The following is a 13464-nucleotide window of genomic DNA, read 5'->3' as shown; positions in this document are numbered from 1 at the left end:
GAGCTGGGTTTAGAACTGTTTTAGCTAGGCGGGTCAGGGGAGGTGGTGCCATGTAAGTTGAGGACTGAGTACTCTGAATGGTGCAAAGGAGAAATGAACTCACAGGTTGGGGCAGAGAACGGCATTCTGGGGTCAGGAGGTGGATGAAGAAATAGAACACGGTTCCCCTTGGATAGAACCCGGAAGACCAGGAAGTATACATGGCCCAAGGCGGGGGAAAATTTGTGGTGTTTGAGAACAAAGAAGCCAGTGGGGCTGCAATGGTTGTGAATGGGGACGATATTAGGGAGAAGTATCCCAGTGAAATAGGAAAAGCCAGACCATGCTGAGTCTTCTAAAGACATGTTAAGAAGACTAAAAAATTGTATTCTAATTCGTCCTTCCCCTACCCGCTTTCCCCTTTGGTAACCATAAACTTGTTTTCTATGTCTGCGAGTCCGTTTCTATTTTGTAAATAAGTTCATTTAGATTCCACATAGCAGTGATATCATATGGTATTTGTCTTTCTCTCTCTGATTTACTTTACTTAGTACGATAATCCCCAGGTCCATCCATGTTGCTGCAAATAACATTATTTCATTCTCTTTTGTGGCTGAGTGATATTCTGTTGTATATGTATGCACCACATCTTCTGTGTCCATTCCTCTGTCAGGGACATTTAGGTTGCTTCCATGTCTTGGCTATTGTAAATAGTGCTGTTCTAGACATACAGGTGCATATATCTTTTTGAATTTAGAGATTTCTCCAGATATGTGCCCAGGAGTGGGATTACTGGGTCATATGGTAACTCTATTTTTAATTTTTTTCAGGAACTTCCATAATATTCTCCATAGTGGCTTCACCAATTTAATTCCCACCAACAATGTGGGAGAGTTCCCTTTTCTCCACACCCTCTCCAGCATGTCTATTTGTAGACATTTTAATAATGGCCATTCTGACTGGTTAAAACCAATTCCTCACCGTAGTTTTGATTTGCATTTCTCTACTAATGAGTGATGTCAAACATCTTTTCATGTGCCTGTTGGCCGTCTGTATGTCATCTTTGAAGAAATATCTATTTAGGTCTTCTACCCATGATTGGACCGACAAGGGCTTAATTTCCAAACAGCTCATGAAACTCAATAACAAAAAAGCAAACAACCCAATGAGCTGTGTGTTTCTCTCCCACCTCATCTCTAGGACATTTCTGCGTCAGTGACACACTGATCCTGAATCTCAGCGTTGTTACTCGTGGTCTCTGAGAGCCAGCAGCAGCATTTACTGGGGCTCCGAACCAAGTGGAGACAAAGGAAGGTAAAGGGCAGGGACCTTTCTGGAGACCAAGTCCGTAGGTCTCAGGGATGAGCTATGAGTGAAGGAAGCACAGAGTTGAAATATTTCTCCACACAGGAGCAAAAGAAATGGAAAATGAAAGAAGCTGTAGAAGAGACCTGATTGTGAGAGAGAAAGAGAACAGGCTTTCTATTTCAGAGATCCTCGGACCACTCCCCGTGGAAAGATGCTCCATCCAAACTCTTGGAGAGGCCTCAGGGTCAAGTCGGGAATCTGCCTCCAGCTCCCACCCCGGTTGTATTTTAAGCACTGCTATAGGTAGATGACCGGGGCTTCCCAGGTGGTGCAAAGAATCCCCCTGCCAATGCAGGAGGCGCAGGGGACACGAGTTTGATCCCTGGGTCAGGAAGATCCCCTGGAGGAGGAAATGGCAGCCGGCTCCCGTATTCTTGCCTGGAAAATTCCACGGAGAGAGGAGCCTGGTGGGCTACAGTCCACGGGGTCACAAAGAGCCAGACACGACTGAGTGTCCGAGCATGAACACACACGGATAGGTATCTGATTATTTCAGGCACAGCTAATTGTATCAGAATCCTGGCAACCTACAACCCACCCTTGAACTTGCTTCAAAGGCTGAGAAGGACACTTGGTTTTGAGCCAATGCATGTTTAATCACGGGGACAATAGAAACATCAGAAAATACAGTACCAAGATGGCCCAGGGCGATAGAAGCAAACTGTACCCAGAGTCTGGCTCATGCTTGTAGGGCCTTTTTGACAGCTTGGTCTTCGTCTCAATCCATGACAGGTAACTAGACACCTGTGTGTACACTCCAGGCTGTTTCTTCTGGCCACAGCCCACTCCCCAGCTGACAATGCCCAGTTGGTACCATTTGCTTTTCCTGGTTTTTTTCTGGCAAACCAGAGGCCCCCCACTGTCACCCTAGGAGAGAAAAGTTGTTTGGATGTGGAAGGTGTGGCAGCAGGTTGCTCTTACAGCCTACTGAGGGGTGGCATCTGGCACAAAGCACACGGTGTCATTGGATGGGTGGATGTTTTTAATCTTGATTTGGCTCTCCAACCATGACTATGCTCCCAGCTCTTCAACTCTCAGAAAAGGGAGCAAGCAATTTAGTCAAAAGCAATGACGATGAATGACAATTTGGTCAAAAAAGTAAATATCCAGCATCATCGTCCAGTCACATGCGTTCATTTTGATGTACCAAGGAGTGGTTTCCAAATTTGTTTTGCCTCTAAGCACTTTTTTGTTTTTCAGAATTCTTCCAGTTTCCCCAGGAAAAGCTTCATTTTGCTCTGAGTTGTTCACAATAGCAAAATGGAAAAACCCAAACCAAAAACCCATTATGCTTTACAATAGGTCATTGGTTTAAGACAACAGGCATACAGACTATATATTCAGAAGGCAGAAAGTACAAAAATCATGTCAAAATGTTAGACTGTGGTTTAAGACATCAAATTTTCAACAATTTACCAATCTTAAAGCATCATGGAGAAGGCAATGGCACCCCACTCCAGTACGCTTGCCTGGAAAATCCCATGGATGGAGGAGCCTGGTGGGCTGCAGTCCATGGGGTCGCTAGGAGTCATACATGACTGAGCGACTTCACTTTCACTTTTCACTGTCACGCATTGGAGAAGGAAATGGCAACCCACTCCAGTGTTCTTGCCTGGAGAATCCCAGGGACGGGGGAGCCTGGTGGGCTGCCGTCTATGGGGTTGCATAGAGTTGGACACGACTGAAGCGACTTAGCAGCAGCAGCAGCAGCAAATCATCATGAAAGAGATTGCCCCCAAAAGCCCAGGTGGAGCAGACATCATTGACATGAAAACAAAGGAACACACAAACTTTCATGCCCCCAAAGCTTTTGCACCATTTTACAATTTCTATTAAAGAATCATGCATCTTGATAAAAAATCAGAAAACTGAGATATGGAAAAAGAACATAAAGAATACTCATAATAACATTAGTAAGTAAATTTATGTATAAGAATGGACACAGTTGTGTATGAAAGGTAAGATATAGTTAATACGTTGACAGTGATTTCTCTGGGGAGTGAAAAGGAAAACAATTATAAAAGGCAAACTTCCTGTTCACTGCGCACCTTCCTCTACCCCTGGCATTTTCTTTACGTGTGCTCAAATAAATAAGTGAAATAAACAACACTGCTAATTCCAGCCACGAAGAGGCAGCTCCTTAGTCCAGTGTAACTTTCTGCATCCTCCTGTTTGCAAATACACAGACACGTCATTATTATTTTACAGAAAGAGGATCCAGCAGCACATAGCGTCTCCCAGCTTACAAAGATTTATTGTTGAGAATACTAAGTGACACGCAGGAAAGTCAAGAAGAATTACCATTTAAACGACATGCCAAAAATCCAAATACAAAACAAACAACCCCACCTCCCCAGTAGTATATGGGTTGGAGTTTTTAAAACCAAATTGTTTTTGTGGACAAATTGCTGTGCCCATCAACTTAATTTGAACTAAACTGTTCTTTACCTAATTCTTTGACGTCATTGGAAATTCCCATAATCTCTCTTTAAAATGAAGAATAATACTCGCTTCTCTAGGGATGAAGGGCATCTATGTGAAAGATGTATGTGTGGGAAGTCACTTCATTCATGTCTGACTCTGTGCAACCCCATGAACTGAAGCCCGCCAGGCTCCTCTGTCCATGGGATTCTCCAAGCAAGAATACTGGAGTGGGTTGCCATTTCCTTCTCCAGGGGATCTTCCTGACCCAGGGATCAAAGCCATGTCTCTTAGGTTTCCTGCATTGGCAGGTGAGTTCTTTACCACCAGCGCCACCTGGGAAGCTGAATGATGTAGTTAAGAACTTAAATTTCTGGAGCCAGACCTGGATTCATACCCCAGGATGAATACTTAGTTGAGAGAATGTGAACTTTTCCTTCAATGTTTTGAGGCTCATTTTTTTTGCTGGTGATCATCGCACCTCTCCCATAGGACCGCTGTGTAAAGGGAAGGAAGTGACCCCTGTAAAACACACCCTGTGATGTATGGCAAGCCTCACTCACTAGTAGCTCCCAGCATCTTTGTAGCAGTTGAATCTTTGTGGAGCTGCTGCATTTTGGAGCCCCATTTCTATTGGAACCCCAAAGATGGCTCTTCCCCCTGAGGTCATCATGCCTTGGTTAGAACTCAGAGTCTGTCACCACATCTCCCTGGTGTGTCCTCTGCAAGGCTGTCAGCTTTCCTGGTCTTCCTTTTCCCATCTGAAATAGGCCTGCTTCCCAGGGCTAGTTCACAACCCTTAGGTGTATTTGTGGAAGTACTCTGTGTGTTGTTGAGCACTGAGCAGATGTAAGACAGGGTGATGGAGAAGACGGTATTTGTATTGTCTACCATGACCCTCCTCTGCTCTGTGCATTTCTAAATGCTTTCGTACATGACTCACTTTATCTTCACAGCAATCCTAAGAAGACTCTTGTGCATGCTAAGTCACTTCAGTCCTGTCTGACTCTTTGTGATTCTATGGACCATAGACCGCCAGACTCCTCTGCCAATAGGATTCTCCAGGCAAGAATACTGGAGTTGGTTGCCGTGCCCTCCTCCAGGGGATCTTCCCCACCCAGAGATCAAACCCGTGTCTCTTACATCCCCTGCACTGGCAGGCAAGTTCTTTACCACTAGCACCACCTGGAAAGTCCTCAAAAGACCCTTAGTTGTCCCATTTTATAGACAGGGAAATCTGAAAAGGCACAGAGGGGAGCCCAGGCAGGGAGTAGAGGAGCCAGAAGGGAAGCTTAGGCAGCCTGCGGACCTAACCACTACCCCGCACAGCCCCCATTTGGTCACGGAGCAGCCCTCCCAAATTCTTGTCCACCTGGAACCTCAGGATTTGACCTTATTTGGAAATAGAATCTGTGTGGATGTAATTAGTTCCTTTAAGATGAAGTCCCACTGGATTAGTGTGGACCCTAATCCACACTATTAGGCAACCCTATAAGAAGAGGAATCAGAGGAGACACACGGGGAGAAGGCCATCTGACCCGCGTTCTTATCTGTAGCAGGTTGACAGTGTCCACCCAAAAGATATGTTCTAACCCCTTGTATCCATCACTGTGACCTTGTTTGGAAAGAGAGTCTTTACAGGTCTAATTGAGGATCTTTGGGGATGATTACTCTGGATTCAGGGTGAGTTCTAAATCCAACGAGTGGTGTCCTTATAAGAAAAAAGAAAAGAGTGACACAGAAGAGAAGGCATTTTAAGACAGAGGCAGAGACTGGAATAATGCACCTACATTATTGAAGATGGATGCGGAGAGCAGAAGGATACACCTGCAGGCTAAGCAAAACCCAGGGATGCCTGCAACCACCTGAAACCAGAAAAGGCAAAGAAGGGTCCTCCCCTAGACCCTCGAGAGGGAGCAGAGCCCCGCCAATGCCCTGATTTGGGACTTCTGGTATCTGTGAGAGCAACACGTTTCTGTTGTTTTAATCCACCTCCTATTCAGAGGAGAGAGAGGGAAGCCAGGTATCCCACCCTCTCAGCCAGCTTTCTGGGGCAGCCTCTCTCCCAGCTTTACCTGGCAGGCATCCTTCCCACCTTCAAGGTCCCCGGCACACAGCATGCTCTTGGTGAGTAGCGGCATCAGCTCAAAGCAGGTTTCCCACTTGATCAGCTGGATGTTGACTTTCTGGAGCCCTGTCTCCGTACTCCGCTGAGGAACTGACCCATAGAAGAAGCAGATGGGGAAAGGACCCTGAGCACTGCATGGTCCCCTTGGTGGGCCCACCCACATCATGTCTTTTCACCTCCACAACATGGAACCGCTCCGTGGCCCAGGGAACAACCCAAATTTGGATTGGCTAAGGAGGGAGTAGGTGGGTTATCCAGGAGACTCTTGAACCCACTCTCTGTGAATCAAGAGCTCCAAGGACTGGGTTTCTATTGATTTCAGCCTCAGCGAGCCATCTTCTGGTCCTGCCAAGGGTGCCAGGTTCCAGCTAGGATCCGAAAAAGGTGTTTGATTCAAATCCATGAGGATGTAAAGAGAACCCACAGTGACAAATTCTGTCCTGGGACCCATGGCCCAAAAAGATGGACTTCATGCCAGGGCCCCTGAGTTCACTGCCTATGCACTCAAGCTGAGCCCAACTCCTAGAATGTCCACTCTCAAAGACGGGCATGTTTTCCTCTTTGTATGTTGCTGAGCTCCTGGAGCCTACAGCACTGCCTGGATCCTAGAGGAGTTTCAATGAAAATGAGGTAAATGAAGCATGAGGAACCCTACATGAAGAAGGTGGCCTTTTTTTTTTTTTTTTTTTGAAGCTACTGAAAGGCTTCTAAGGGCAATTCCCAAGAAGGAATCTAACCTAGCTCTGAGCTCTGGGACCATGTGGGGATCCATGTAGAGTCATTCGGGTGCCCCCTTGCAAGAACAGCACCAAGTGGAATCTGTTTTTCCTTTCCCTGATGATTATGGGGTAAGTCGCATTAACCAAGAAGGAAAACAAGAGGACACCACTGTGTGGGTCGGCTGAACCGAGCAGCAGGAGTTGACTCTAGAAGGATGATTTTATATTCAATGAATCTCCTCTATCTTGGCCTGGATCTGTGGTTTGAGATTTTAGCCACAGGGGAGAAGAACTGGTTCCATCAACTGTGTAAGAGTTGCCCTGGCTGACATCAGCGTGTTTTTCCCAGAGCCCAGCCCCTTTGCCTATTGGGATGTCCCTCCAGATTCCTCCAGATCATCCTTAGGACACTGAATATGTTTGCCTGGGTTTTCCCTGAGGCCCTGTTTGGGATTCCTACCTCACAATATGGACCTGAAACTTGCTACGGGTGCTCAGAAAGGATGGGCATGCAGACCAAGAAGGTTCATGGTGGGACCTTAACTGAGAATCAGAAGTGCCCAGGTCCACCAAGTAGACCTCCAAGGGCCAGCAGAGCCCCCAGAGTCTGCTTCTCATTGCAATCCTCAGCCAGGGTGCCAGCCCTCACCCCGGGGTGGGCCACAATCACTCACCGGTAGTGCCCCACCCGCTCACCCAGCAGTTCCTCCATCTCTCTATGGCAGTGACCTCTGAAAGGCAAATGGGTACCTTCCTGACACCCAAGCTCAGAGGGGATTTGAGCAACAGCAAAGCGATGTCATTAAGGTAGAACCAACTGTCAAAATAATTGTGAATAATTAGCTTGTCCACTTTTATCTTCGTCAAGTTCTGGGTGTCAAGATTTTCTTCACCATGTGTGACCTCCAAGGTAGATCTTATTCCAAAATAAAAGAAAGAGGAGAAAGGTAAGTGGTGGGAAGATGAAAACTGAACCGTAGGAGAAAATAACTGCCCCACCTCCCCTATCTGAGACTGTGATCCTGGGGATGGAGGTGGGGGGAGGAGGGGTCGGGCAGCTAGGGCTCTGCACTTGGCTCATAGCCAAGGAGGAGGAGCCAGACCTGACTCCTCTGCCCTGCTTTCTAGCCAACCAGCTCTTGACCTAATGGCAAGACTTGGGCAAAATTCACCTGTAGATTTCATCAACAAATGTCTAGGAAGCCATACTATGCATAAGTCAGGGGTTTCCAACCTCTGGAATCTAATGCCTGATGATCTGAGATGGAGCTGATGTAATAATAATAGAAATAAAGTGCACAATAAATGTGATGCACTTGAATCATCCCCAAACCATCCCCTCTCCCCGTCCATGGAAAAATTGTCTTTTATGAAACTTCATCCCTGGTGCCAAAAAGTTGGAGACTGCTGGCATAAGTGATTGAGGGGCTTGACCTTGACTTGCAAGAAAAGCTGGACTGGCTGTATTACAGACAAATGAGAAGTTTTGCAAAAATACTATTTTGTGGACTGGCGCTCAGACAATGCCTTCTGCCATGCAGCCAGGCCTGTGTCCTACCCTCGGGGCCTACTGCTTCTAGGATTCCCCAGTTCCATGGTCACTGTCACGGTCAGCCCAATCCTTAGGAAAGGACCCTCCACAGGACTACATGCACTTAGCAAACTGCTGTTCCTTTCCTTAGCAAAGGAACATTTGCTCCGCAGTGTAGAACCCACACAACAAGCTGTGCAGCGTCCTAGGAGAACAGCTTCCTTCTACCTGCAAAGCATCATATTTAACCACACAAGTATCTACCTCCTTGTATTTTATTTTATGCCTGATGAATGAATAATAGGCACGTAGGGGCAAAATAATGTTAAAAATATAAATAATATAAAGTATAAAATAATATAAATACTAAAATAAATTAAATATAAATTAAATTTTAATATCATTAAAATAAATTATAATTATAAAAATAAAATGATTAAATATGTAGATATACAAATAAAATATAATTAATGTAATTTAAAATTTAAAGTTAAATAATGTAAAATATATAAATAATACAAAAAGATAATAGGCATGTAGGGTCAAAAGGCTTCCCCGGTAGCTCATATGGTAAAGAATCCTGCAATGCAGGAGACCCTGGTTTGATTCCTTGGTTGGGAAGATTCCCCATAGAGAAGGGATAGGCTACCCACTCCAGTATTCTTGGGCTTCCCTTCCTCAGACGGTAAAGAATCTGCCTGCAATGCCGGAGACCTGGGTTCGATCACTGGGTTGGGATGATACCCTGGAGGAGGGCATGGCAACCCACTCCAGTATTCCTGCCTGGAGAATCCCATGGACAGAGGAGCCTGGTGGGCTACAGTCCATGGAGTCGCAAAGAGTTGGACATGACTGAGAGACTAAGCACAGCACACAGCACAGAGGCAAATATGGGTTTCTCTGGTGGCCCAGTGGTAAAGAATCCACCTGCCAATGCAGGAGATTCGGGTTTGATCCATGGGTGAGGAAGATCCCCTGGAGAAGGAAGTGGAAACCCATTCTAGTATTCTTGCCTGGGAAATCCCAAGGACAGAGGAGCCTGGCGGGCTACAGTCCATGGGGTAGACACACAAAGAGTCAGACACAACCGAGAGACTAAACAACAGCACAGGGCAAATATTCTACTACATTGCTTAAAAAAAAATTCTATCTGCAACACTTACGCATTTTTGCTTTTGAAGCAATGGGCTGCGGTCAGAATCCACCACTCACTGAGGATCGATCCTCCACAGAGATGACTCCCGTTTTCAAGGATACGTATCTGCCAGGGGAAATCTCTGATGTTTGCAGGCACCCCACCTATGATTTCCAAAACTTCAGACTTCTCAGAAGTGTTCATTTTTTGGCCACATTGCACTAAGAGCAGGAAGCAGGAAGAGGGAGGAGAGACCCAGGGCATCACACAGCAGAGTACAACAAATGGCAGAATTTGTATACTTGTGTAAGGCTTCATGCCGCCATATGGTCTTCGCCCCTCGATACTGGAGCTGAGCAAGTCTGATGCCACATCTTTAGGAAAACCATGCAGAAATCTGAAGGTCCATCCTCTTATTTTATATCATATTCTATATATATTAAATATTATGTTATTTATTTTATATTTAATATAAAACATAACTTTTTAAATTCTGAGTCTTATATGTAAACACTGCAGCAAACTTTAGCTTCCCTATTCTGAATTTTTGTTTAAGAGGTATGTGATTTTAAGTACCGCAGTTTAAGTGCGACCATCAGTGGTCATGCAAATTGAAATGTGAATGTATTTACACAAAAAATTTTGTGCAAGTACAAAAGTTCTTCTATATTTTTGCATGCTCAATGGCTCAACTTTGTGGAAAATGAGAGTTGGGACTGGCTTGGAAAATAGGAGACACATGGTTGTGAATTTTAAGAGAGTCCCTTGGAGAATGAGATGGCAACTCACTCCAGTATTCTTGCCTGGAGAATTCCATGGACAGAGAAGCCTGGCAGGCTATAGTCCATGCGGTCACAAAGGGTCAGACATGACTGAGTGACTAACACATACACATACATGCTGGGATCCTGAGGGGTTTCTATAATCTACAGATAGAAAACTGAATGAAGCCTTGCGTCTGCCAGCACCACAGAGCAAAACTCCTGGTGGGGGAATTTGGAGATCTTCCCTTGCAAATCCCACTGAAATGAAATTACTGCAGACTCTAGATTTTTTCCCAGGTGACTAATTGATCCAGATCCAGAGATGTGACCAAACAGATTAAGATAGGGAGGTCTCATCTTAGGTTTTTACTTATTTTTTCTTTGCCTGCACCATCAGGATGTCCCAGAAAATCTTTTTTCCCCAAAAAGACCCTTTCAGTATATGTCACCATGAGAAAGAGAAACATGACTGGATTTTAGCGTGGAAAGTTCCTACCTGGCAGGGAACCTGTGAAGAGGGAAAGAAGTAGGGTTTGAAGTCAGAAGTTCTGAGTTGGCCCCACTGTTTGCTAGCTGTGTATCTTACAGCCACTGATTTAACCTCTCTGAGCCTCTGTCCTCTCGTCTTCAATACAAAGATAAGTATTAACACAGTCTGCTGCCTATTTTTTCATGTCACATCAATTTAAAGGGATGACATTTGGTTTCATTCAAGTCTGGATCAGGGAGTCTCAGTTGAGCCCAAGACTCTTGGTTCAACCTGGGGTTATCTCTGTGCAGTGTTTCCTTGGGAGGATGTCCTTGCTGGTCATCTTCCGACATCAGTGGCCATTCCTTCTCATACTGCTTCCCTGAATCCACCTCCTCTTCCAAAACTCAAGGCTGAATCCTCAGACCACTTTATTCCCTATGCATTTTGGCTGAAATGCCAAATGCCCAGCCCAGCCCAAGTTCAAGTATCACCATTATACAGACTCAAAGCTCTCATGCTTACCCTCAGGCCTCTCCGCTGAGCTCCCCCTCTTTACTGCTAAGTCGCTTCAGTCGTGTCCAACTCTGTGTGACCCCACAGACAGCAGCCCACCAGGCTCCCCCGTCTCTGGGATTCTCCAGGCAAGAACACTGGAGTGGGTTGCCATTTCCTCCTCCAATGCATGAAAGTGAAAAGTAAAAGTGAAGTCACTCAGTCATGTCTGACTCTTAGCGACCCCATGGACTGCAGCCCACCAGGCTCCTCCATCCATGGGATTTTCCAGGCAAGAGTACTGGAGTGGGGTACCATTGCCTTCTCCATCCCCTCTTTAACAACTGCCCTATTCCATAGTTCCTAAGAACATCTAAGAGGAGCCTCAAATTAAAGCAGCCCAAACTGAACCGTCTACTTGCCTAACCTCACTTCTATGTCTTTCTCATGAGCCTGGCACAGTTCTACGGATGGTACCACACCCATCTATTTGCTTAGGCAAGAAGATCAGGCTCGAGTTATCCCTGAGTTCTCTTTCTCTCACTCCCCAGCAACCAGTTCCATCAACATTACCAAACAATGTTGAAACAGAAGCCAGACACTCCTCTGCATCCCTGTGGCTATAAACCCAGCCTGGCTATTATCCTGTCCTGCTCACTAATGCTTCTCCCCACTTCCACTCTTGCACCCCCACAGTCTATCCTCTGGAGCAGCCAGAATGTCTTTCTCAAGCACATCTCATTTTTCACTCTCCCAGTTAGACTCTCTGATGGCTTCCCATTGTCACCGGAATAAAATCCCCAAGTCCTCACTGTGCCTATATGAGCCCATCTTTCTCCAGCAACCCCTCCCCATTCACTCTGCTCCAACTAAACCGGCCTGTCTGCCTCCAAAACACACTGGACTCATTCACAGCTCAGGACCTTTGCACTTGCTGTCACTTCTGCTTGGAAATAGGTTTCCTTCTCATAGGATGGGTCTCCACCCAAGTCTTGTCGTCCCAGGAAAGCTTTCCATGACTGCCTACTAGGACAGTCTCAGCACTCCCCTGCAGATCTCCCATCACATTAGCCTGTTTTATATGTTTCATACCATTTAACAGGAACCAGAATTAACTTATATTTATTCATTTCTAAGATTAATACTTCCCTCCAGACACTAGATAGTAAAACTCCTTAAGGGTAGGAATTGAATATGTCATTCTCTGCTATAAAACATCTCTCTCCTGGACTTCCCTGCTTGCCCAGTGGTTAAGCCTCTGCGCTTCCACCACAGGGAACATGGGTTTGATCCCTGGTCAGGGAACTAAGATCACACAACACACCCAAAACAAAGACAAAACCAAAAGACATCTCTCTCCTAAAACAGCTCCCAAGTTGCTATATAACACGGGGAGCTCAGCCTGGTGCTCTGTGACCACCTAGAGGGGTGGGATGGGGGTGGGAGGGAGGTTCAACAGAGAGGGCACGTTGTACACTTAAGGCGGATTCAATTTGTTGTATGCCAGAAACCAACACAACATTGTAAAGCAATTATCCTCCAATTTAAAAAAATAAACAGCTCCCAGCATGTAATAGAGGTTTGCTAACTGTCAACCAACAAATTGAAAATATAACACGAGTCTCCCTAAGCTCTCCAGACCCAGGGAGATGAATCCATAGTAGGTATTAAGACACTGCCTTCATTATAGCTTATATTACTTATGTTTTGCATTAGACCAATTAGGCTCCACATGATCCTTCAGAATGTTTTCAAAGAGAAAACAGCAGAGAAATTCCTTTTCAAGGATCACACGGGGCCTTAAAGCTGCAGGACAGGGCTAGTTAGCATCTTCAGATGGACAGCTGGTTACCCTTCTCAAGGGATTTACTAACATTGGCCATTCACTCTGGAAAACTGGTACCTAACATAGATGTTACACACACCAGGCTTCTCCACAGTTGGGGGTATGTGGGGAGCAATGATCTGAAAGTCTGGTCCAGGGGCCCTGGCATCAGATTCACTGGAGAGGCAGTTCCACGGATCCCACCGAGAACTACAGAATCTGCATCCTAGAACCTGACCCTTTGAACAAGCTCCCAGGTGATACACCTGATGGCAAAGGAGCGAGAGCCCTGGAGAGGCGCAGACTACGAACACCGGCAGAGACCTACGTTCCAGGCTGCTGTGTGGCCAGCGCAGCAGCAGGGCAACCGGCAGCAGGAGCATGGCTCTTCCATCCCTCCATCTTGTCATTGGCCCTGGCGTTGACTCAAGCCCATGGAGAGGCTTCAGGTAGGACTGCTCACGTGCAGTTTCAGAGGGACCCCTCAGGGCCTCGCTGTCTGTGCCTGCAGTCTTACAGCCCAGCCTGCTGCCCAGGTCACAATAGGGCACTGGGTGGAGCCAGCACAGTCCAGACAAGACAGCCAGGAGGCATCCTGGCCCGGAAGCTGATGATTCCACGAGCCAGTCC

At 46.1% G+C, this 13464-nt stretch overlaps 1 protein-coding gene across 7 annotated transcripts; it reads right to left on the bottom strand.

The window, feature by feature from the left end:
* Positions 1-1922: 1922 nt before the first annotated feature.
* Positions 1923-13355, bottom strand: LOC112447768 (serine protease 52-like). 7 transcript variants are annotated; one of them, XM_059889337.1, is made up of 6 exons: positions 13163-13355; positions 9310-9502; positions 7312-7346; positions 5844-5986; positions 5559-5633; positions 1923-2214 (listed from the first exon to the last, which is right to left on the bottom strand). In XM_059889337.1, exons 1-6 carry the CDS (start codon positions 13242-13244, stop codon positions 1945-1947), a joined length of 798 nt encoding a protein of 265 aa, XP_059745320.1. In that variant the 5' UTR covers positions 13245-13355; the 3' UTR covers positions 1923-1944. The 7 variants fall into 7 exon arrangements, with proteins under 7 accessions (XP_059745320.1, XP_059745319.1, XP_059745318.1 ...); XM_059889336.1 differs by having other exon boundaries at positions 7290-7531; positions 9310-9407; positions 13163-13344; XM_059889335.1 differs by having other exon boundaries at positions 7290-7531; positions 13163-13337.
* Positions 13356-13464: the final 109 nt, after the last annotated feature.

The sequence above is a fragment of the Bos taurus genome, chromosome 8 (genome assembly GCF_002263795.3).
Source record: "Bos taurus isolate L1 Dominette 01449 registration number 42190680 breed Hereford chromosome 8, ARS-UCD2.0, whole genome shotgun sequence".
NCBI lineage: Eukaryota > Metazoa > Chordata > Mammalia > Artiodactyla > Bovidae > Bos > Bos taurus.
This window is presented reverse-complemented; position numbering and strand designations above follow the sequence as displayed.

Coding starts and splice junctions, on each gene's coding strand:
- LOC112447768 (XM_059889335.1), bottom strand. CDS start 13,244: ATGACAAGATGGAGGGATGGAAGAGCCATGCTCCTGCTGCCGGTTGCC. Junction 9,503..13,162: donor GCCACACAGCAGCCTGGAAC/GTAGGTCTCTGC, acceptor TCCTGCTCTTAG/TGCAATGTGGCCAAAAAATG. Junction 5,987..7,289: donor GAGCGGGTGGGGCACTACCG/GTGAGTGATTGT, acceptor TCTATGGGTCAG/TTCCTCAGCGGAGTACGGAG.